Here is a 24,976-nt window from a genome sequence, read left to right as displayed (position 1 = left end):
TTGAAGAACACTTTCTATGCTGCAAATTACATAAGTATTAAGTAATTTTACTGTAGCGTTTTGGAGTAATGGAAGTCAAACCCAGGAAAAACGTCAATTTGGTTTTGTATAAAGCAGCTTTTGGAGTCCTATAAAACTAGCAAATCAAACTTTTGTCAAATGTCATCATCCAATTGTTTAAGACCACTTTCTATACTGTTAATTCTATAAGTATCAGATTATTTTACTGTAGCATTTCGAGGTTATGGAAAGTCAAACCTAGGAAACCTAGTTTTAATAAACGTGAAGAGCCTGTCAGTGTGTTTTTGCTATCAAAACAACAAGGAAAGTACACCTTGCACTGCTTGAAACACAGCACAAAAGTCATGCACTAATTCTCTTAAATATTCATGGGTGTGGTTAACTTTGGGCGTAACGTGAAATAAACAATTACATACTGAGTGTCACTTGCTCATCATTCCCTTTAACAGTCAGGTGAGCTCTGACTTTGGCGGATTGCTATTTTAACGGTGCAGCTACCTGGACGTGTTCAACAAACTCTTCTCAGCAGAGGAAACTGAGCTGCTGGTTGACGCTGTGAAGGAGCTCCAGCAGCTCATTTACCGGAACAGTTTAATGTCATTATTGTGCACTGCATTGCCAAGATAGCAATGGACGTCTGACTGTTGGCATCTGTCTAGGTTGTATTCAGTCAGTGGAGCTCCTGTGTTTTCTGTTACCAAGATAAACAAGCAAAACTACAGAAATGTACCTGAACACACCTCATTTCCAGAACACCACGCCCATCAGTGTAGATATATTCAGAAGATCTGTTGGTGGGGTGTAAGATAGTGATGTCTTGTGCTCATCATTGTTCATTGTCCTCCTCTCTGCAGCTCCTACAGCAGGATATGGGCGGAGGCTCAGGGAGCTCTAGCAGATCTGCTAGAAGATGAGATTCCTCCAACTTCACTCCGTCCTCAGAAGGACCGATTCCAGGCTTTCCACACTCTGGCCACCTTCTACCTGCGGTACCTCCACATCTTCCGACGCCTGGAGGAAGTGTACGACCAGATCGTCCACCCGCAGAAGAGGCAGGTGGTGAGACAGGTGCTGGAGGGGGTGATGGGTCGGCTGGTGGAGCTGAAGAACGAGATGGTGGAGCTGGAGTTCTCTGAGTTTCACTACTTGGATGACCTGCTGCAGGACCTGAAGATGACTCCTGTGAGTGTGCCATGTTTATTGGACAGAAACCAGACGTGTGTGCAGGACGTGAGACATTATCACACTCACTATACACTACAGAAGTGTCTCAGAGCTCATTTGCATACAAACTGGCAACGTGCCCCAGTTAATCTCACACCCTCCTAAAAAGAGTTTCACCATCAAATCAATGAAATAAAATAAAAATATCAAACTCTGAGATGAATGAGGTCTAATCTAATCCATAATTTAGTCTGTATACTTTCTTTATGTATCTATATATATAAAAACATATAAAACTAAATCACAATAAACCACATTTTCTATTGATAGTTTCTATATTTCTATCTATACACACATTTCATACAGTCGTTGCCTCAGCACAAATGTATGTAACTTAAAATAAGCCCAATTACACACAAATACTGTAAAAAAGTTTATTGCAGAAAATGATATTAAAATCTCTTAGATGAGCAAAGTAAACAATTTTTTGCATTAAAATATAAATAGAGCTTTTTAAATATTCTTACAAATGGAATTCGTAAAATATATTATTCGTGTTTTAATATTTTAATATTTATTATTTCTATAGGTCCATATTATGACTTAAAATACAGAGTTTTTGCATAACCTTCAGATAAAACAATTGAATCAATTGCATCAGATTACATTTCAGTCCAGACCACAGTATAAGGATTAATAGCAAGATTGATAAACAGTAAAATGAACATTGTTGTTTTATTCTATAAACTACGGACAACATTTCTCCCAAATTCCAAACAAAAATAAAAATAATGCAAAGAAAACGAGTTCATATTCATAAAGTTTTAAGAGTTCAGAAATAATCAATATTTGGTGGAATAACCCTGGTTGGTTTTTAATCACAGTTTTTTTCTTCATGCATCTTGGCGTGCATGTTCACCTCCACCAGTCTTACACACTGCTTTTGGATAACTTTATGCCTTTACTCCTTTATTTTTATTCCAGGGTTTTCAATTTGGTGAAATCAAAAGAAATTCATAATTTTTAAATGGTATCATATTTTTTTATACCATAGCGACCTCCTGCTCAGCAAACTCGAGCCTCTTAATGCACTAAACTTTCTGAATTAATGACCTTCAGCAGTAATTCTCTACAGATTTCTACCAGCCAGATCAGTTTCACTCAGAGCTTTGATTCATATCCAATCTTCTGTGTTTCTGTAGGAGGATCTGGACGTGCCCATCCCTCGGTACTTTATCAGAGAGAGAATGAAAGCACTGAAAGAGAGGGAGAGAATGCTGGCTCATATTCTGGAGAAAAAGGGATCTCTGAATCAGGAGCCTGTGAGTATTATTGAGCATCACAGACCTTCAGGCCGCATTATTGTATTATATTAGTGTTTTATTTTGTCATATTGAATACATTTACGGGTCATAATTTGACAGAATCATATATTTTTGCATGTATGTGTGGCATGCAACAGATAGAATGAACATAACAGTTTATGCTTAGATAAATTTTATTTCTGCTTATAAATGAGAGTTAATCTACAGTTACAGTAGATGCAGTAGTAAGCAGTGCAAGCTGTAATAAATTAGTATATCATCAGATTTGAAAAAACATTTAAATATTCACATATTCAGCATCCTTTTGGTATTTTAATTGAGCTTTGGAACTCAAGTCCAAGTTATTGCACTTATTGAGTCAACGGAGAGTTGAAAACCTTTAAAATATGCACTATGCATTTATACAAATACACAGTCATAAATAAGTGTTGCTTTATCATTAATTATATTATATATGGACTGAATAACTTAAGGAATGTTTTAAAATTCATAATATTAAGAATATTTACAGACCACATTTTTTTGTTAATTTTATGTGGGCCCTTTTTTAATTGTTTAGAAATGACTAAGAAATTAGTCTTTTTTCAGCTGTTTTGAGCTTTTTTTCAGCTGTTTTGAGCTGTAATGATGTATTATTGTAATGGTAGGAGAGGTAAACCAACCACTGGAAGGTCAGGGGTTCAAATCCTAACCTTGACTTGGTACTCTCTGCTGTTCCCCAGGGCAAAGCAGTTAATCCCCTGCTGGTCACAGGTTACGCAGTTACACAGTAAAATCACCAGTTTCCCCTCTCAGGGCTTAATGCCTGAGTTTTAATGAGAATAAGTATCTCAGCATGTCCTCATGAAATAGCTGTGGAGCTGTCTAGTAATTTTATGGTAATCGAGTAATTATCCAGACAGGGATTAAGCCTAAATCTTTGACTGCACAGAATTAAGAATAGAGCTTTTCTATTAAAAAAGAAAAATGTAGTCTACATTTAGTGTAGGCTTATTTTTTTGTCCGGGGAATTGGTGTAGTGTAGTAACATTACAATATTTGAAAGAAGAATAAAATTTAACTTTCACAGTGTTTCAAAAATAACACAAATACACCAGAGTGTTATGAAGCATCATGCAACTTCTCTGCTGAAAAATCCATCTTAAAAATCAAAGATTTTGATGGTCTTTAATAGTCAAAGTCAAAATAGTCAAGACACAAACATACCCTATAATAATCTGGTTGAATAGCCAGATCTTAAATACTAGTTATTTAAATGGCTTGGTGAAATCAGGAGAGGAGCTGAGTCTATGATTGAAGACACTCGATTAAAAACATTGACCATAGACCATACATCTGCTCTTACCATTTTCTAGAAACCAACACCAGAACATCCTCAGTTATGATGTTATTTCTGATGAAGCAGATATATTAAGTACTTGTGAAGCTCACCTAGGAACAGGTAACGAGAGGGTGGAGCACATAGGGCCATGTGCAGGGGAGAACGTGGGTATAATCTGAATCTCAGTCTTTTATGAAGTTATGAAGTTATTAATTTATTTAGTGATGTTTTGGGCTCTGCAGGTGTCGTTGCAGGTGATGTCGGTGGAGAGGGCTGTGCAGTTGCTGCAGGTGAGCGAGCGAGCTCGGCAGGGTCGTCTCAGAGCTCACTTCATGAAGGAGATCTGGAGAGAGGAGAGGAGAATTCGTCAAGGGGAGGACGGTCCCACTGAAGCAGATCTCAATCTGGCGGCAACTCTTATACAGAGGGTACTGATCTTAACTTTAAATGACATTTAAAACAAAATTACAAAATCAATTAATTTGCTGTCTAAACCGTGTATTATGGTACCCGCGTGCACAGCGGAGCTGGGGGAGAAAGCTGCGCTCAATAAACATCAGTTTAACCAGCTCTAATCAACACACATACACCAGAAAAACAATTATCTATCCATAGAAAAGTTTAACATTATGGAAATACAGAACTTTCTCTTATTTTTATTCATGCATTATCCCCATAAACAAAAAAAACAGACTACCAAATGTGTAGTCATGTGACTTTATTCGTCCTGTCTATTGCATGGAAGCAAACTTTAAGGAAAAGTCACTGAGCTAACAATCGTTTATTAATTGTAATCCAAGTAAAATGTCCAGCTAATCCTCAATAATATCAAAAAATCACATTAATACAGCTCTTTAAAAGAATGAAAAATGTTAGCATATAAAGTGATTCTGTGCCAATAAACACTCAAATCATTCCACACTTCACTCATAGAGCGAGCTCCTAAAATCTTATTTTGAATCAGCCCACACTGCAATAAGATATTCTAGAAATTCTCCTCAAACCGCTGAGGGTTTCATCATGTAAATCATTATCATCAGGGGGACGTTTTATTCCTGGAATATGATCTGCGATACGAGGGCTGCTTGTTTGTGGAAGAATGTAGACGTAGTTTGGGTTATAAATATGTAGAACCTGGCCGTTGCCACACCAAAGCACTGCTATGAAATATATATATCCATGTAATTGTAATAGAGTTTATCGTCGTTTTCTTTTACCGCAGTTGCCGTAGCGGTGCTTCCAGTCACATTCCAGTCGATTGGCCACAGAAAGTAATATAAGCATCCAAGTGGAGATACAAATTTCGGTACCACTTTAAAATAAGGCTCCTTTATAAAACATTTATAAATAGTTTATAAATGAGTTTACTAATGCTTATACATTACAATGTAAATACTTTAAAAACATTAATAAGCACTTACAACACCTAAATAAAAAAACAACAACAGTGACCATTCAGTACTTTTTTAACTTATATCTAATAAAATGATGTAGAAAGTCAGTATAGTTATTTAATGTTATTATAGTTAGATGAATAAAGTTATTAACGTTCATATTTATAAAGTTTTAGGAGTTCAGAAATCCATATTTGGTGGAATAACCCAAGATTTTAATCACAGTTTTTTTCATGCATCTTGGCATCATGTTCTCCTCCACCAGTCTTACACACTGCTTTTGGATAACTTTATGCTTCTTTACTCCTGGTGCAAAAATTCAAGAAACGTAAAATTTTTAAGTGCTGTCTTAATTGTTTTTATGTGCTACATAAGTGTAACTTTATTTTTACAAAAATGTAGCCAAAGTGTTTTATTTTAACATCAAATCTCATCTGGCTTCTCAGGAAGTGGAATGAATATTTTTTTTACAGTGTTTAGATATAAGAGCCAACTGGCCGATTGCTACGGAAATGATGTGGATTTTCTTATGGTCCCTTTAGGCGCTCAGAAACATCATATATGAAATATTCATGAAAGTGTGAATCAAACCTATCTGGACCAACATCAAGCCCAGTTCCAGACTCGGGGGAAAGTACGATACGGCTCAACCCGAGCGTGAACTCTCGTGATGTCCGTCTGCACTGTCATCGCCCTCCACCGGCTCCGTAAAGCCCGGTCGACTCGCGGGGGGTCAGGCGTGTCATGCGATCCCACCCCTACATAAAAGATACATGCCCGGTTCATCTGTGCGGATAATGTGCTTATGGCTCCTTTGTTAGCATGGAGCGGATTAGCGCCTCGGCGATGAGAGACGCGAGAGAGAGAAAGTGTTCCTGGATTTTATTTTACTTCTTTTTTCACTCTTCTAATCACGTAATCTGAGCCACGGCGGCTCGTCGCCGTCGTCATGAAAGCACATGCACTCCTGTTCTCTGAACCCAGATACTGATGCAGCTTTAAAGAGATAGCAGATATGATTGAAGGGATCTAACCGCTCGTGCTATTGCGTGAGAAAGGCTGTGATAGAAAGAGGAGAAAGGGGGCGTGAAAGTGTACAACCTGTACAGAACAGACTCTAAACCCAACACATCACAAAACAACAACATAGCTTGATTTTCATTTTATTTCATGACACTGTATTCCTAAAAAATACATGTATTTTGTTGCCCCAAATAGCTCTTAACCCTTTTTCTGGAGTTTTGCTTGTTTATCTTGGTAACAGAAAACACAGGAGCTCCACTGACTGAATACAACCTAGACAGACGCCAACAGTCAGATGTTCATCGCTATCTTGGCAATGCAGTGCACAATAATAACATTGCTTTTCCCGTAAACAATACAGTTTCCTCTGCTGAGAAGAGTTTGTTGGACACGTCCAGGTAGCTGCACCGTTAAAATAGCAATCCACCAAAGTCAGAGCTCACCTGATCTACTCTTAAAGAGAATGATGAGCAAGAGACACTCTTGGTTTATTTTACGTTACGCCCAAAATTAATTAACCACACCCATGATTAATTAAGATAATTAGTATGTGTCTTTTGCATTTTCGAGCCATGCAAGATGTACTTTTCCCATCATTATGATAGCAAACACTGACTCACGCTAAATAGCCGTGTTCAAAGGGGCTTATGTGTTGTTTAGACAGGTGTTATGTGTAAACTTACCTGAGTAGGTTAAATGTCTAATGAAACTCCAATTAATAATACACTATGGTTTTGGAAAAACTTTACTGATTATTTTGTTTATAATTCTATTCATAGATGTGATTTAACAAAGTAACATATTAAACATATGTGGTGTTTATATTTTTGGCAATTATTTGAGTATTTTAGCAAAAAAGTTATTGATTATTATTATTTTGGATTAAAATCACCAAAATGCAGTGACTTCCTGTGTAAAAACAAAGACCATATAAGGGTTAAATAACCCAGAAAGCAAATTATATTGCTAGTGTTGCTAAAGTATAAGACAAAGCACTACTGTCTCAATAAAGCATGTCATCCACCTCCACTCACAGGAGGAGTGGGTGTGGGAGGCTCACTGCATATTCCATATTTTAGGCCCATTACGGTAATTTATGAATTCTTAAGCCGATTTGAAGGTCATGGGAAAGTTTCTTGTTCTTCCCACTGTGGGAAAACAACTTTGAGTTTGCTGGTTTTGCTGGTCTACTAGCATGATCAACCTGACCAGGTTAAATGAAGTTAAGTAAAGCTAAGCTAAATAAACAAAACTGTAATAAAAAAAGACAAAGTCAAAAAAGCGCTGGATGTTAATCTACACAGATTTCTCTCCTGACAACTGTTTTCATGCATCTTGGCATCATGTTCTCCTCCACCAGTCTTACACACTGCTTTTGGATAACTTTATGCTGCTTTACTCCTGGTGTAAAAATTCAAGCAGTTCAGTTTGGTGGTTTGATGGTTTGTGATCATCCATCTTCCTCTTGATTATATTCCAGAGGTTTTCAATTTAGTAAAATCTTGTTTTTATTTTTCCAAGGCTGTATATCTAGGCGCTACATAAGTGTAACTTTATCTTTACAAAAATGTAGCCAAAGTGTTTTATTTTGACAACAAATCTCATCTGGCTTCTCAGGAAGTTGTGTTCTGTTCTCAGGAATTCCTCGATCGTGCACAAATGCTAGTCAAGAGCTGGAAAACACAGACCAGCATAGGGTATGTTTTTGTTTAGCTTTGTTTTTAACTACCTTGATCATCAGAAAAACAGTTACCAGGAAAATCTGATACTGAGTGTTCATCTCTTTTCGATTAAAAAACCCACAAAATGATGCAGAGCTACAAAATGTGGGTAAGACTTTATTACAACTTTATAACAACTTTATAATAACTGATTTTGCTATTTATAGGTTTATGTTTGAGTAAAATGAACATTGTTGTTTTATTCTATAAACTACAGACAACATTTCTCACAAATTACGAATAAATTATTGTCATTTAGAGCATTTATTTGCAAAAAATAAGAAATGGCTAAAATTAATTAAATGAAACTGTGGGTAACACTTTATAACAGCTTTAATTTATATATTTTTAACTAATGATCAGTAAATATTAGCAAATCATTAGCTCATCAGAATTCGAACATTAATAAATTGCTTTTAAATTTATTAAATACAAATTTTAAACCAGGCAAATGTTTATCAATTGCAGTTCATGTTGCTAAAAAATGCGTTCATTAGTGTTTACAAATGTTTTCAATTCTTAAAACATGAAAAATAATAATAGTTATTAAACATTAGTTAATGGTTTATTAATGAAAGTTATTATAAAGTGTTTTTCCCTATAAGACTGTATGTTAGCTGATTTACTGGGTCAAAAGGTAGGCAGTGTTTTTGTGTTGAGACGTTTGGAGCAGCCTAATCTCCTCAGTGTTTGCTCGACTCGTTCTCTAACTCTCAGTCTTTATTCTTGGCTCTGAAATCCTGGAGACGTAATCTCTCTTATCCAGCCGGCCGTAATGGTGCTGGCATCATTGTTGCTCTCATGTAGAGGCAGGAAAATCCTCCAGATAAATGCGACCCCTTCTCTGTGAGGGTGAGAAGAATAACTCAACACTGAGATTGCGTTCCTTCGCGTTGAGGTCAACTCTGAACGACTCTGAGTCTCATTCTAACAGTTTTCTCCGAGCACAGAACTTCACTTTTTAAGATCTCGGATAACCAAAGAGAGGGAGGCCATGAAATGCATGCGTTCAGAATTTTAAAGTGTGATTAGCCTAGCCTAGCCTAGCGCCATAAAAGTGCGGTCTATAGACTGTATATCATCGCTGTTCAATAAAAAAACAAACATCTCCAAAACGGCTTTTAATGGAAGTCAATGTAAAAAGACTTTATTTCATGTCATTTTGGAGATTTTCTATTGGTCCATTCATCAAGAAATTCTGACACAGTGTAAGGGACAGTTTAAGTTGTTTAAATTATGTAGTAAACTAAAAATCAAGAACTTTAATTTCATCAGGCAAAAGAAATTGTGATTACCACAGAATAGAATTGAGCAACAACAATGTACAGCTCTAGAAAAAAATAAAACCACTTCTGAATCAGTTTCTCTGATTTTGCTTTTTATAGGTTTATGTTTGAGTAAAATGAACATTGTTGTTTTATTCTATAAACTACAGACAACATTTCTCCCAAATTACAAATAAAAATATTCTAATTTAGAGCATTTATTTACAGAAAATGAGAAATGACTGAAATAACAAAAAAGATGCAGAGCTTTCAGACCTCAAATAATACAAAGAAAACAAGTTCATATTCATAAAGTTTTAAGAGTTCAGAAATCAATATTTGGTGGAATAACCCTGGTTGGTTTTTAATCACAGTTTTAATTTCATGCATCTTGGCATCATGTTCTCCTCCACCAGTCTTACACACTGCTTTTGGATAACTTTATGCTGCTTTACTCCTGGTGTAAAAATTCAAGCAGTTCAGTTTGGTGGTTTGATGGTTTGTGATCATCCATCTTCCTCTTGATTATATTCCAGAGGTTTTTTAATTTGGTAAAATCAAAGAAACTCATCATTTTTAAATGGTCTCTTATTTTGTAGAATTTACAGAACACACATATGGGAATATGTCGTTTTTTTGGGACAGTTTTATGGATTTGGATTTGGTCATCTTTAGACTTCTGTGCACCAAAATCTTTGCCAACTATATATGCAGTAAATACAGTGTTTTCCAGTATAAATCACTTTTAATGCAGGAAATATAAATTATTAAAGCTATATATGAGTTATATGACCTTAAATCAAAAGTGATAAACTCTATTATGCTTAGCTTTTATCTCTAACCTTTCCTTTTTAGACTCTCTGTAGGATCAGGGTGAATAACTGCTGTAATTGTCGTCTATAGGTGTGGCGGGGTTACCGAGAGAGGAAGAGGACCAAAAAGGAGCGTCTAGAGGAAATGATATTTCTTGGAATGGTGGGTGTCAGAGATCATGAGTTATGTTTCCTTTTCCTTTTCTGACTCTACGTCACTGCTCAAGTAATATTATTAATACCCAGACTGACATCAACAGCCAGACATATATTGCTCTCTTGGCAACACAGTGCACAAACCCAACAGAATAGTAAAGAAAATAACTTTGCTGTTGGACACGTCCAGGTAGTTGCACCATTAAAATAGCAATCCACCAAAGTCAGAGCTCACCTGGTTCTACTCTTAAAGAGAACGATGAGCAAGAGACACTCTGATTGGTTCATTTCATGTTACACCCAAAATTAACACAATTAAACTAATTTAAACCAACTTCAGCTTCCCTCCATTGGCTGGTTTCATTTAGAATTAAGTTTAAGGTGTTATTACTAGTCTATAAATTAAGTAATGCTTCAGCACCTTCATGCACCTCTGAAATGTTGATTGAATATGTTCCAAATTGTGTCTTAAGATCATTAACTGATAAAAACAGCTTTATTTTTTATTATAACTGTTTTTATCATTCGGTTCTGATTTTATTGTTACCTTATCATTATATTATTCTTATTCGTCTAGCTTTTATTTAAATCTTATTTGTATCTGTCTTGTTTTGATTGTATTATTATTATTATTATTATTATTATTATTATTATTATTATTATTATTATTATTATTATTATTATTATTATTATGTGATCATTTTCATGCATTTACTTTTGAGTATTATTTTTTATTTTTAATGTTCGTTTTTGACTTTTTGTTGTTTTAGATTTTTAGTTGTCATGCTTATTTTTGTGCTTAATTTCTTATTCTCTTTCCCCCTATGTAAAACACTTTGAGCTGCACTTTTATGTATGAAAGGTATATAGTATATATATATAGTATATTATCATTATTAGTAGTAGTTCATGCCTTATGCACATTTCAAGCTGCACAAGATGTACTTTTCCCGTCATTACGATAGCAAAGTAGACTGATTTTAAATGGTAGTCAGACGTTAAACCATACACTTACTCTGCTCTGTGTGTTTTGCTGTTGTTCTCAGGTAGAACCCGAGGTTCTGGAGCTCAGCCCGGCTCAGCAGAGAGCTCAGCAGGTGGAGAAGATCCGGCGGCAGGTCCAGGATCAGCACGAGGCTGAATATCAGCAGGCTCTGCTCAGCATTAAACAGTCGGTTCGCTCGGTGGATGAAGCGGATATTAAAGAGACGCTGCAGGATCAGATACGCCAGTGGTTCCTGGAATGTCGGTAAGCAGTGTTGGTAATGATCCTGTTTAGCAGACTCCCTTTTCCACATTTTTTTTCATCACTATGACAGGAACAAGTGTTATTATTTTTTTTATATTTTAAAATTACTAATCGTAATAAGTTTTATGAGTTTATGAGTTCATCACATTTTTCAGTGTGTCTTTGCTATCATAACAGCAGGAAAAGTACACCTTGAGCAGCTCAAAACATGCACAAAAGGCATGTACTAATTATCTTAAATAATGGGTGTGGTTAATTTTGGGCGTAACATAAAATAAACCAATCAGCGTGTCACTTGCTCATCATTGTAAATACTCTCTTTTTCTGAGAACTTTTCCAATGTTGCAATGTTTCCATTAACTGTGCACCAGGCAGCATGCAGCTTGATTTACGGTGTGTCGGTCTTTGCTATCACAACGTTGGGAAAAGTACACTTTGCACAGCTCTAAACACACATCAGCATGTCACTTGCTTATCATTCCCTTTGGATGGTCTAAGAGGGCTAATGCTAATTAGCATTGTGCTACATACTCCCTTTTTCTAAGAACTTTTCCAGCGTTAGGGTCTTTTCAGTTTTTTTTTTTTATCTGTTCGTCGGCAGCGAGCCGCAGTCTCTCACACTTCCTCTCAGCCCCTGTGTTGTTGGGCTAATCCGCTAATTTGCTTGCATGCTCCACTGCTCATCATTCACAGGAGCTTTGCGCTCCGTCTCTCTGCCCAAGCCCTCGCATTATCTCGCTCTAATTGCGAGAGGCATTCCTCCCCGTGTTTTCTCTCTGGCTTTTTGCTCGGAGGCTGGAACGCTAGCGGCAGCAACCGCAGTCTCAATTAGCCGCTCTTGTTTACGCTAGGCTAACACGCGTGCTAGGTCAGCGTGTGCTCGGTTCAGAGCGAGGCCAGGCTGATTAGCGCATTCCACGCTGATTTACGACCGGCCACTGGATGCTCCTGCCCATTAGTGTGAAGACCAGGGTCATAAGTCTCCTTAGCCGGACCCCACAAGGAAGTTCAGCATCAGTGGGCCCTTCAGGAGCCCCTTTCCATAATGACCTCACCGGGCACCAAGCGTGCGGATAAACCATGTATGTGCCGAGGGGTCGAGACCTGCAGGGTGGAGTGTGCTGGTGTAGATTCTGTGCACTGATTGAGGTAGAAAAGGTGAAACAGTCATAGATCAAAGAAATAGAAGACTAGACAGATGATGAATCATCTAAGATTTATGGCTCTGTTTTAGAGATCTATAGGTGAGCCGTAAAAAACGTCAAACGTACAACGTACAGCTTGATTTAGGGTGTGTGTCAGTGTGTCTTTGCTATCATAACGTCGGGAAAAGTACACCCTGCGTGATTCGAAACAAAGCACAAAAGGCATGTACTAATTCTCTTAATAAATGATGGATGTGGTTAATTTATTTTGGGCGTAGCGTGCAAAAAAAACAAACAATCAGAGTGTCTCTTGCTCATCATTCCCTTTATTTAAGAGTCAGGTGAGCTCTGTCTTTGGTGGATTGCTATTGTAACGGTGCAGCTACCTGGACATGTCCAAACAAACTCTTCTCAGCAGAGGAAACTGAGCTGCTGGTTGACGCTGTGAAGGAGCTCCAGCAGCTCATTTACGGGAACAGCAATGTTATTTTTTTTATTTACTATTCTGTTTATTGATTGTTACTGTAAAAGTTGGGTTTGTGCACGGTTGCATGTTGAAGTTGTGCTGCCAAGATAGCGATGAGCGTCTGAATGTTGGTGTCTGTCTACGTTATATTCAGTCAGTGGAGCTCCTGTGTTTTCTGTTGCCAAGATAAACAAGCAAAACTCCAGACATACTAAAAAAAAGTCTTCTAACTATTTTTCCTAGATCTTTAAACTTTAAAATGAGCCACTTCTACCTGTAACATAACAGGAGGGTTGATGTAAAATGCTAAATATTGATGCTTTAATTCAGTAAAGCTGTATGTTTGTTCTGTACGTTCTGCAGTAGTGAGCTGGTTCTCGGTGTGTGAGGTGCCGTCAGTATGTTTCTGATTAACTCAGAGCAGAAGTGACGTTTTTATCCCGTTACTCTAAACCTGCCGGAGTCCCCGGAGAGCAGCGCTGTATCTGGATAATGTAGCCCCGCCGTTCCTGAGCTGTTCAGTCTGAATATGAGCGATTCACCTTTGTCCGGGTTTGTGCTGCTTTATTGATCTGCGTCTAAAAGTGAAGTCTGTCTTTTTTCACTGTGAAAAATCTCCGGGCTAATTGCATTACTTACTGCAGGTCCTGTGCTTTGTTTTTCTTCTGTTTTTAATGGAACGCAGGTTAAATGAGGCCTTTCTTTATAAATGGGTAAAAGTAATTAAAGCGGTCAGCTGGAGGTTAGAGTCTATCATGTGGATATATTTGAGCTGAAGTATTTGTCCTGTGATAGTTTCTCTCTGTTATTTCTATTCAGGGCCCTATCTTACACCCTGTGCAAGGCACTTTGCGATGCTCATTGCTATTTTACACCCAATGGCTCAATGGTAGTTTATTGAAACATCTGTTCATTTTAAAATTGTGCACTAATTAAAGAATCAAATGCATCATTTAAGACAGTCTCTAGTCATGCGGAAGACTGAATGAATCGACCTGATAAAAAAAAAAAATTATATTTTAGATTCCTCTAAGTCTTTGTTTTTTTTTTTGTTGTATTGCAGAGATGCTACTGGAAAATTCCCTGATTTCCCGAGCGCTGAGGACGGCGGATCTGCCTCCATATTTTCACAAAAAAGTCCTGAGGAGGTCAGAACAACACAAACACTCAGTATTCATAAAAAAAAAAATATTATTTACTCTTATTCTATCAGATCATAGAGTATATGAGCATTCAGATTTATAAACATGATTGAATAATGATCATTTTCATAATTTCTCTGGTATTTCCTTCAGGAAATGCATATCTACTATTAAAGGGTAACTAAACCCCCTGAGTTTAGTTGACTTCACTCTCAGCTCAAATTTGAAAAAGGCAAAACAAGGGTCCTTATTAACCGTGGACATGTTTCTCCAGAAGCTGCATGATCTTTTTAATCTGTGCTACAGTAATTCACATTGTGCTTTGTGTGTCGTACAGGTCGCAGCTGAGCTGGCTGCTAAACAACAGGAGAAAGAGAAGAAAAAATCCAAGGGAAAGAAAGACAAGAACGCCTCGAAGGAGCGTAAAGAGAAGAAGAAAGACAAGAAGGGGAAAAGCAAAGGCAAAGGAGGGAAATCAGATATAGAGGTAAGGTCATGTAGTGATGGATAAAGATTACAGTACAGTAAAGGCATTAAAGACATCGATAGAGACTCGCATTAAGGATCCGTATCTACAGAATTAAAGCATCAGGTGACGCCAGTGCCCTCTGTGGTTCCGACCGCAGGGGTTAAAGATTACAGCAGCACTGAGGAATGTGCGTTTACACATCAGACCACTGGCTTTTATTTATTTTTATTCTGACCTTTTGTTAAATTCTTCTCTAAAGTCTTGGTTATACTGTCTGGAGAGACGTCATTAAATCGACTGTAGTGAACTGAACTGCTCCTCCTCCTCCTTCTTCTTCTTTTTATTTTTATTTTCCTTCTCAGGGGTTAAAGAACATTAAACTGAAGTAAAAGTGTTTATTTAAGGGCAATTTATTATGGGGTTAGTGTGTTATTTTAAGCACAATGGGTAGTAAAACATCTCTGTATCATCTCTGTATCATCTCTCATCATATTTAACCTTATTTCTTATACAGGTGCATCTCAGAAAATTAGAATATCATTGAAAAGTGATCTATTTTAAGTGTTCCTTTGATTTATTGTTAGTTTTGGTTATGGCTTACAACTAATAAAAACCCAAAAGTCAGTCTCTCAGAAAATAAGAAAACTAGTGTGGGCAGTGTGCCAAGTCCTGCTGGAAAATGAAATCTGCTGGTGTTAATCCACTGTGTTATATCAAGTTCTCTGAAAGTGTAAAGGTGACAGTGGCGTCTAAAGGGAATCGTCAGTTTGGATAATCTTCAGGATAATCTTTTGGATAATTGCCACTGTTCTCCAGCTCCACGCTTCTAGATCTGGAATAACAAGCTTGTGCTCCTGTGCACGACTGACTGCAAACAGTAAAAGACATGATCATATTGTATATATTATAAGTGTAGTTATACAGTACTGTGGTGCGTTGCACAGGTTGTGAAATTTCAGATGTATATCAGTGGTAGTTCATATAAACTTCATATAATACAAACTAAATTATGATTTATTTACTATACTATATTTACTATACTATAGCTATATCCTGCTCCCACGACGCTAAATTAGCATAGGATTTTAGGAATTAATTTACATTGATGGGCCTGGTGGTCTGGAAGGTGTGTGAAGTGTTCAGTTAAATTTCTATCTCGTTTCTTTCTTGGCGGTGGGAAATACAGGTGCCACTGACTGATTAAAACCCTGACAACAGTCAGCAAATTAGTAGGTACATGCAGCAGTGCTAAAATCCAACTTTTACAACAACGATAAACAGAATAGTAAATAAAATAACATTGCTGTTCCCGTAAATGAGATCAGTTTCTGCTGTTGAGAAGAGTTTGTTGGACACGTCCAGGTAGCTGCACTGTTAAAATAGCAATCTGCCAAAGTCAGAGCTCACCTGACACTTAAAGGGAATGATGAGCAAGAGACACTCTGATTGGTTTATTTGACGTTATGCCCAAAAATTAACCACACCCATGATTAATTAGGAGAATTAGTTCAAGCTTTACAAGGCATATTTTTTGCGCCCTAAATATGCTATTGCACACAAAATTGTCAAAATGGACATTGATATTTGTTCAATTACTAAATTACTAACTGTGTAACAATGTGTACTTCAGCAGTAGTTACACTATAATTACATGTATTGTTAATATGTAGCTACACAGTTATTAGAGACTCTTATTATAAAGAGTAACTGAAGGCGCAGTAATGCAGTAATGCAGTAATGCAGTCATGCAGTAAAGTCGTTTATAGCCGGAGGAAAGGATGTGAATCCTGAAGCTCGTGGGTTCGGCCCGGATGAGGAACAGTGAGGATGTTATTTTATTAGGCTGAACTCATATATATCACACATATCATATCTCAGCCAGGCGTGACTCCAGTGTCCTGCAGCGTCTCTGATAACCCGTCACCTTCTCCATTCATAACTCCTTCCTCTCTGTAAACACAGCCCCGCCCACAGCGAGAGCAGAGAATAGCCCGAGTGCAGTAAACACTTCCCCTGTTAATGAAGAGGGTCGAGTACAGTCAACCTCTGATTTCATTTACACCTTTAGACAGTATGAACTGGCCTGTAGAGTGAGCTTAAAGAGCAAAGGTCAGACTTTAACACAATCACGACCCACTGACCTGTAAATCCCCCCATCCTCCCCATCCCTACATCCTCCCCAACATTTTTTTTATTCTGGTAACTCCAATACCTCCTTCTCTGCAGACACACCCTCCTACATGCCCTATTTTTATATTGATTTACCCAGTTCTGTACTATTAGTTTCTCTTTTTTATTATTTTCCTCTTTTTACATCTTCTGTCTATTTATCTGTAAAACCATCCAGCCATCCATACAACCATCCATCCATCCATCCAACCAACCAACGAACTAACGAACCATCCATTAAACTAACCAACCAACCAACCAACCAACCATCCATTAAACCAACCAACCATCCAAACATCCATGCAACCAATCAACCAACCAACCAACCATTTGTCCATCCAACCAACCAACCATCCATTAAACTAACCAACCAACCAACCAACGATCCAAACAACCAACCAACCAACCAATCAACCATCCATACATCCAATCTATTCATCCAACCAAGCAACAAACTAACCAACCATTCATTAATCCATCCATGTCTCTATCTATTTTAGGATTGTACTTTGCACTTTTGTATCTTTACAGATAGAAGATGCAGCATCTTAGTATATAGACTGAGGTCTGCTTCTGTCAGAAACCTGCAAAAACTCATATATAACAGTAGTTTTCATATACTACACTTTTCCTTATATTTAGCTGAAACTTGTAGAGGTTATTTAATGTTTACATAGTGTTTAATATAAAAACTGCATGTAAGATTGAAAGAGGAGGCTGACTATTTTTAAAAACTAATACTAAATTAAATGTAAAAGGAAACAATAGATTGTGTATCACTGTAAACGGTGCTGTTTGTTTAGTTATTTAAGAACTAAAAATTTTTAAATGGAAATATTTTTTCTATAATCTGACAATAAGTCCATGTAAAGTCTGTCTGTGTCGCTTTTTACCTCTAAAAATAGTTATAGACTCTTGACTATTCAGTTTTAAACCCTCATTAAACCTCAAACACTCATTAAACTCTACACAGTAACTCTACAGGCCCTCTTTCTCCGCTTTGCTGGGTTGGAGTGTTGCAGTAAGACCGGTAGTAACTGCAGCTCAGTCGAGCGTTACAAATACCCCACTCAGTGTGATGGACTGCAGTCTGGAGCGGAGAATAGAGCCTTTGTTCTGCTCTGTTTAATAAGAGCACCTGTAATTCTGGTTGCGGAACTGAGTCACTGATACCTGCTCTGAGTGAGGTTAAAGGTCAGATTCGACCCTTTTCAGAGTCGCGCTTCCTGAGGAAGCCGAGTGGATCTGAGGGTCATTAGAGGGAATTCTGTTCAGAGCTCTTTAGCATACACTTCATTTTTTTAATGGCTCTTAAAGGGATTTTCTACCTACTTTTGCAAATTACAGCTTTATGCAAATGTTGGGATGAAAATAGGGAATTTCAGTGTGTTTTGTTGTAAAACAGGGAGAGCAAAATCAAATGCAATTAGCTTTTTTGGTGATTATGTAAGGTCAAATTGACAAATCAGAAAAGGTTGGGACATAATTAGGAGAAAAATGCAGCGTTTTAAATTTTTACTTTGACGTTTATTTATTTACAGACAATTTTAACCCAGTATATTTCAGGCTTGGTCTCCTCAACTTCATTTAATTTGTTAATATACATCAATTTAGAGCAAATCATTTAAATATCTCACAAACTCTACAAAACAGCTTGTCTATGTTGCAGCTTATTTGCAACTTGTTGTTTTGCTATGTTTTATAGATAGAGGTAGGTCATATGACTTTAATATCATATCACAATATTATCACAATAATATTTTTGCAATATCAATACTCTTGGCGATATGACAAAACACTTAATTATAAAAAAACAATTTCAAGAATATAATACTGCAACAAAATCAAAAATTTTTGCAGACGATATGATACTAAAAAAAATACTAATGATACTACTAATAATATTGCATTCCAAATATCTCCATATATCCAGGATTAAAGTAAAATAAATGATACTGGACAGATACAATCTGTCTCTAGTAGATATATAATGGGGAATTATGTATAATGAGAATAGTTTGAATTTTATTAGCTAAAAACAGTAAAAAAAAATAGAACCCTGATGTGATAATTAGGTTTGGGTGATATGGCACCATATTACAGGGAATAATATAATAGTTCACCATATTTAAAAGTGTTAAATGTGTCTCTCCTCTCCTTTTCTCCGGCCTTGTCTCCAGAGCTCCGCCCCCTCATTACTTGCTCCCAGGTGTTTCTTGTTTCCTGATCCCTCCATGTGTATTTAAGCCCCTTTGTTTTCAGTGTTAGTTAGTCTGGTCTTTTGTTTTGTTAGTTTATTCATTGTTTAATTTTGGTTTATTGTTTGTTTGTGTACTTGTAAAGTAAAGTATTGCGTATGATACAGTATGGCACAGCTTTTATAAGCTAACTTCAAGCTCTTTAAACTTCAAACTCCTCAGATTTCTGGTTCTTGTCTTGTTCACTCTACACATTTTAGTAAATTACCTTATGAAATATAGGATTTCCCATTAAACCCCTCAGAACAGCTTTGAACTGTAATGTTTTAATTATAGAGAAAGTTTGAGAAATTGCAGAAGCTTCAGTTTCAAAGCTCGTACTCATATTAAAATGAAGTATGGTGATAAATAAGGAATAACGAGGCAGAGAAATGAAGTGAGAGCTACTGAGTCTAATAAAAACAGCATGGTGAGAGAAATGGAGCGAACCCAAATGTTCAGCACAGCACCAGCTAAACCACCTCCTGATATCTGCTGGGCCTCCTAGTGGAGATCCGTGCTGCTTTTTTTTGATGGATCCTGTATAAGCCTGGTAGATCCATAAGGAAATGTCCTGCCTCGTGTCGTGAGCCTGGTCGTATATCATCGGTGTGTAATATAGACCACTTTAGATTTGTCTATATTTTTGGACGGATTTCTGCCTCTTTTGGGGCCCATTAAGCGCTAATGGAGAAATGTGTTTTTTAAAAGGAGTTCGGTCGTAAAGTGAAGTGTGTCAGGTTGCCTCGCTCCTCCAGAAACTCGCTCGCTGCTCAAAAACGCAGGACCGATCTACACAAAGCAAACATTTACCCGCGTGTGTGAGGGACAGTGATTAGCTTTTAATGTTCAGCCCCTGACCGAGCAGAAGGAAAACACGAGGCGCAGTAAATCACGCGCTCAGCGCTGCGTCCGCTCCCCCGCCGCGGATGGACATCATTAAACCGGCCGCCGCGGGTACAGTCCTGCACCACGCCGCGCCGCAGTGTCCCCCCGTCCTGAACACCAGCTTTGATCTTCTCTAGCCTGATATCTGCCAGCTTTTCAACACAAGCATCCATAACTCGCCCTGAAACCTTCCTGATAACTCTCAAAGGCCTTCTCCATTACTTACTGCCTCTGAAGTTCAAGAGTTCAACCAATTGCACATGAAGTAATGAATGAACGTGGCAGAGCGGATGAAATATGCAGCATTCTTCTGTGTTGTTTTGCAGAAGGAGGAGGAGAAGGGATGGAAGATGAGCCCCAGCAATTTCCTGCCCACCGTAGCAGAAGGAGCTAAACTATATAGAGGTGAGTGTTGAACAGCTAGAGCCAAACCTTACACCCTGCGAACAGTCTATTTTCAAGCCTTCCCCTTCCATCGATTTAAACAGCAGCAGAGCTTCTGAATATATCTACACTGATGGGCGTGGTGTTCTGGTTATGAAATGAGGTGTGTTCAGGTACATTTCTGGAGTTTTGCTTGTTTATCTTGGTAACAGAAAACACAGGAGCTCCACTGACTGAATACAACCTAGACAGATGCCAACAGTCAGACGTTCATGGCTATCTTAATAACACCCTCGCATATAATAACCAATAAAAAGTATTGGTAAAAAAATAAAAAATAAACAATAAATATGTTAGTGGTGTAGAATGACAGTAATATTATTTAAATTATTTTTATATCATTATTTTGGGGACAATATATCAGCCAAGCAAGTATATGGTTCTTGTCACAGGCCTAAATCTGACCAAGCTAAACAGCTGGTATAACCAAACCTGTCCTTTTTATATGGTCTAGACCAGCATGACCAGTAGGACCAAGCATAACCATAATCAAGTGCACTGTACACTATTTTGTTCAAGTGCTGGTTAAGCATGTTTTCACCTGGATGAGCTGCTTTTTAACCACCTTGTGCACCTTGTGTTCTGGACTAGGACATATTTCTATGCAGTTTAACATGAAGAATCAGCAGAAATGGTATTTTTCATAGGTGTCGTATGCATCTGGGTAATATGCCAGGTTTAGTCCTTTTGGCAACAGGAGCTGTTTGGTCCAAACCTGTGGAGTAAACTTGCTGATAGTTGGGTCATATTGAGGTCAGACCTTCTTCTTCATCTATTCTCTTTGACTAAAGAATATGGGGTTTTGCTTACCATGTATCACCATGTTTCCCTCTACATTTTTTAATTTGCTATGCATCTATTGTGAAGATTGTATTGTCTGGCTGTGATTTTGGATTTGTCCACTGCATGGTGCCTATACTAATTGACTTGAATATCCACATATACACTGCTTTGTTTGCTTTTTCTTAGGGCAAATGTGGTAACCAGCACCTGGAACCAGGTATATGATAGACACACCATTTATATGATGTGCAGGTGAATCATTTGCAATTTACACCATGCAAAAAGCGACAAACTTAGTACCTGTAACACCTAAACCTTCAAAAGTCACCACTGTTAGTGTATCGACACTCTGAATGTGAACTAAACAGCTGGTATAACCAAACTTGACCATACTAGATGGCCTAGACTAGCATTTCCAGCATTACCAAACACGACCATAATCAAGTGCACTATACACTATGCTGTTCAAGAGTTAGTTAGGAGCATGTTTCACCTGGATAATCTGCTTTTCAACTACTATGACTATCAAAGACCAGCTTAGACCCTCAAAAACCAGCAAAACACTGATATTGATTTTATAAAATAGGCCTTTTAGCCATTTCTTGTAATTCTGGTTTTAAAAGTGAGACCTTTCAAAAACAAAGTCATGCTTGTGGACCCTGTTCCCCTGTGTAAACAGTCTCTAATGTGTGTGAAGTGTTAGCGGGTGTGGTGAGTGTGTTATGTGCTGTGTGAGTGGGTTTCTCTGTTATTTCTGAGGACAGAGGTGTCTGGAACATAGAGACGTACACACTAATGAGAGGGCTGAGTGAAAGGTGGGGTCAGGAGCAAGTCCAGATGGTTCTCTAACCCATTTAGAGCCTTTCGTGTCCTCACTCCCTTCTCTTAAGTACTTGATGGAGCTCTCTGACGCCAAGGATAAGGCCTACTGTACCTTTTTACACTGATAGCGCGACTGGAGCCATCCGTCAGAGAACTCACCTGATTACTGAACCCAGGCCAGAGATACAGTAGTATAGTAGTAAAGTAGCTGTAGTAACAACAATAGCATGGTGGTAGGATGCAGTTTGGCAGAGGTAGAGGCGTCAAAGGCTGTTAAAACATCTGTTAAAACAGTTACCTGGATCTCATAGTTACCTGGATCTCATGCAAGACTTTTATTTATTGATTTTCTTTAGCATTTTAGCAGAGAAACTAAAAGATGTATTTCTTTAATTTGGTTTAATTTGCTCTCCAAGCTGGAGCAGTATTAGCATTAGCTGCTAACCACGCTAAGTACTAGTTCTTTCGCCTTTGAGAGGTGAGTATTATCAGCCTGCTAGCACTGCTGGAGCAGCTTTATTATTTGTCACTAACCATGCTAAAAGCGCTAAGACTGTACTGTGTGCGTTTACCACATTAAAACAAGCTACTGGCTTATTGTAACACTCAGGGTTCCTCAATTTAGCGCTGTTGGGCGGCATTTACTGTTAGCCACTAATGCTAATGCTGCTGCACCTAGCCTTAGTGGAAATCTGGAAATGTAAGCTTACTGTAAGTAAATTAAAGCAATTTACTGACACAAATAAACAGTTTTCAGAAGGGAAATCTGTGTAGATTTACATCCAGCACTTTTAACATTTGACTTCAAAAGAAAATGTTGTAGTTTTTTTTAAGATTTACACTTTCCATCACCCAGCGGAGAGACCTGATGAATCAGAATTAAAACATAGCGACACCCCTGTTCCTTACTAGTGTTGCATAATGCGCCTTATAATCCAGTGTGCCTTATAGTGCGAAAAATAGCAAAAAAAAAAGCTAAAACTAGCATGCTGTCAATCTAAATAATATGTCCAGAAAAAAATATATTATTTTAGTTTATTCAGGCCTTGTGTTAATATTTAACAAGGTAAACCAGGCACAGTAATTTTTTTTAGCTTTCTGGTTGTAGATTAACAAAGTGAAGTGTCCACAAGCTTTTAGCAGGAAAGAGAGTTATTGCTTCCTCCTGATTCTCCAATAATCAATCTGTTCCATGAACTCCTCATTACTCTCGAACTGAACGCCTCATGCCGGCAGCTTCTAAAGCTTCTGAAGCTTCTGAAGGCCACAGAGTTCATCTTCTTGCACTGGTGTATTTATGCGTGGCCACAGTTCTATGATGATATAGCCAATGATAAATCAGTATGTTCACCTCCAGTCCCCCTCACAGCACGAACGTGTTTCTCTAAGAGCTGGAGAACCACTTCCTGTTTGGCTAGGGGTTTAAGGAAGTGATTTTTTTTAGCTGGAAGTGAGAATCCCAGACCATGCTTCTGTAGACCACTGACCCGTGGTGACCAGAGAGAGCAACAAACCTCCACAAATCTCCTGCCCAAGTGTGTGTGTACGTGAATGAGTCCACAGGGAGAAGTTGATGTAGTGACCAGGATCTGTCAGTTGCTGTACGGTAACATATATGTGTTTAGCAGAAAGTAAACAGAAGGTGAGTGTTGATCAGTGGTGGCTTCTTCATTAGGACAATCGGGTGAAGCTTCAACATTGTTAAAACTAGCTGACACTGTTCTGTACACCCAGTCCTGCCTCAAAATATTATATACCAATCAGTGATGAGTTGCGTTCCCGACTGTATCACCTTTTTAGGGTGATTTTTAGAGTTTCAGCCCTCGTAATGTAATCTCATTGGGTTCGGTGAAAGTTCATACTTGGGTGTCCTGGGCGGATTTCCAGAGCCAGCTGTTTTTCCCATAAACTTTATATATGTTTGTTTGTTATGGTTACATGATACCAAGCCATACTGCTCCACGCTGAACTGGACCCATTACACTGGTTACAATTTATTTTTCCACTTTAATCCACTTAAAATTTGCTGTTATTTGTCCTAACTTTACGGTTAGCCTGTTAGCATGGCACTGCTAACCTAGCAACCAGCTAGCCTGACCCCCGACCCTACAACAGCAAGACACATAGGCTACCAGTTATTACATGGAGCATTAGATGCAGAGGGAACTAGTCAGAGGGGGGAAAATAATTAATAATCACTTACTGCTTAAAAATATGGCAAATGAGCCATATTATAATACATGTGAGTGATGTGGGTTTTTTTTTTATTCTGTATTTTACATATTGTATCTCCCAAACTGTTTAATTATAATTTTTTTTGTTGCACATCAGCTCTGATAACAAGAGTAAGAATACGAGATTAGAACTTTTTGCAGTTTAATGAGGCGATTTGATAAAGTTTGAGTAATGAGTTAAAATTGGACTGTAGATCTTTCTTTTCCTCATTCCTCTTTCCAAAATACAGCTGCATACAAGCTTCTACTAACTTCTACTAAAACACACATTGGAAGGACTGGTGGTCTTCTCTTTACACAGAACTGTTTTATAAACTTTATCAGCAGTAATGGTGCGATAAGAGCTGTGATTTTTAATCTGTCTTATCTCTTATCGGAAAATGCCTGGTCTGTGGTTTTCTGGGCGGTTTATCGGAAGGATGATAGAGGGTGAGGTTAAGGGCACGGGTGTGGTGGAGGATGAGGGTGAGGGTGAGGGTGAGGGTGAGGTCCTGTTCTGTGTCAGATCTCAGTTCTGTTTCTCCTCCCTGTTGTCTGTGATTCATCTCCTCTTGCATTTGCTGTGCCACTCAAGGTCACTGTGTTATTGAATTTTCCTGCTCATCCCATTTTGTGTTTTATTACATGATAAACCTGTGTGTGTGTGTGTGTGTGTGTGTGTGTGTGTGTGTGTGTGTGTGTGTATGTGTGTATGTGTGTGCAGTACACTGATATCCCAGATGTCAT

General features: G+C 37.9%; 1 protein-coding gene across 1 annotated transcript in view; it reads left to right on the top strand.

Moving 5' to 3' along the window:
• The window catches only part of iqca1 (IQ motif containing with AAA domain 1), a 67,108-nt gene that overhangs the window by 3,125 nt on the left and 39,007 nt on the right, over positions 1–24,976 (top strand). Inside the window, exons 2-9 of the mRNA XM_022675332.2 lie at positions 876–1,203; positions 2,388–2,507; positions 4,074–4,259; positions 10,138–10,209; positions 11,249–11,451; positions 14,126–14,210; positions 14,542–14,691; positions 20,294–20,372. Coding sequence (XP_022531053.2) covers positions 876–1,203; positions 2,388–2,507; positions 4,074–4,259; positions 10,138–10,209; positions 11,249–11,451; positions 14,126–14,210; positions 14,542–14,691; positions 20,294–20,372 — 1,223 coding nt within the window. The remainder of the gene's footprint in view (positions 1–875; positions 1,204–2,387; positions 2,508–4,073; positions 4,260–10,137; positions 10,210–11,248; positions 11,452–14,125; positions 14,211–14,541; positions 14,692–20,293; positions 20,373–24,976) is intronic.

Source organism: Astyanax mexicanus, chromosome 5, assembly GCF_023375975.1.
Source record: "Astyanax mexicanus isolate ESR-SI-001 chromosome 5, AstMex3_surface, whole genome shotgun sequence".
Lineage (NCBI taxonomy): Eukaryota > Metazoa > Chordata > Actinopteri > Characiformes > Acestrorhamphidae > Astyanax > Astyanax mexicanus.
This window is presented reverse-complemented; position numbering and strand designations above follow the sequence as displayed.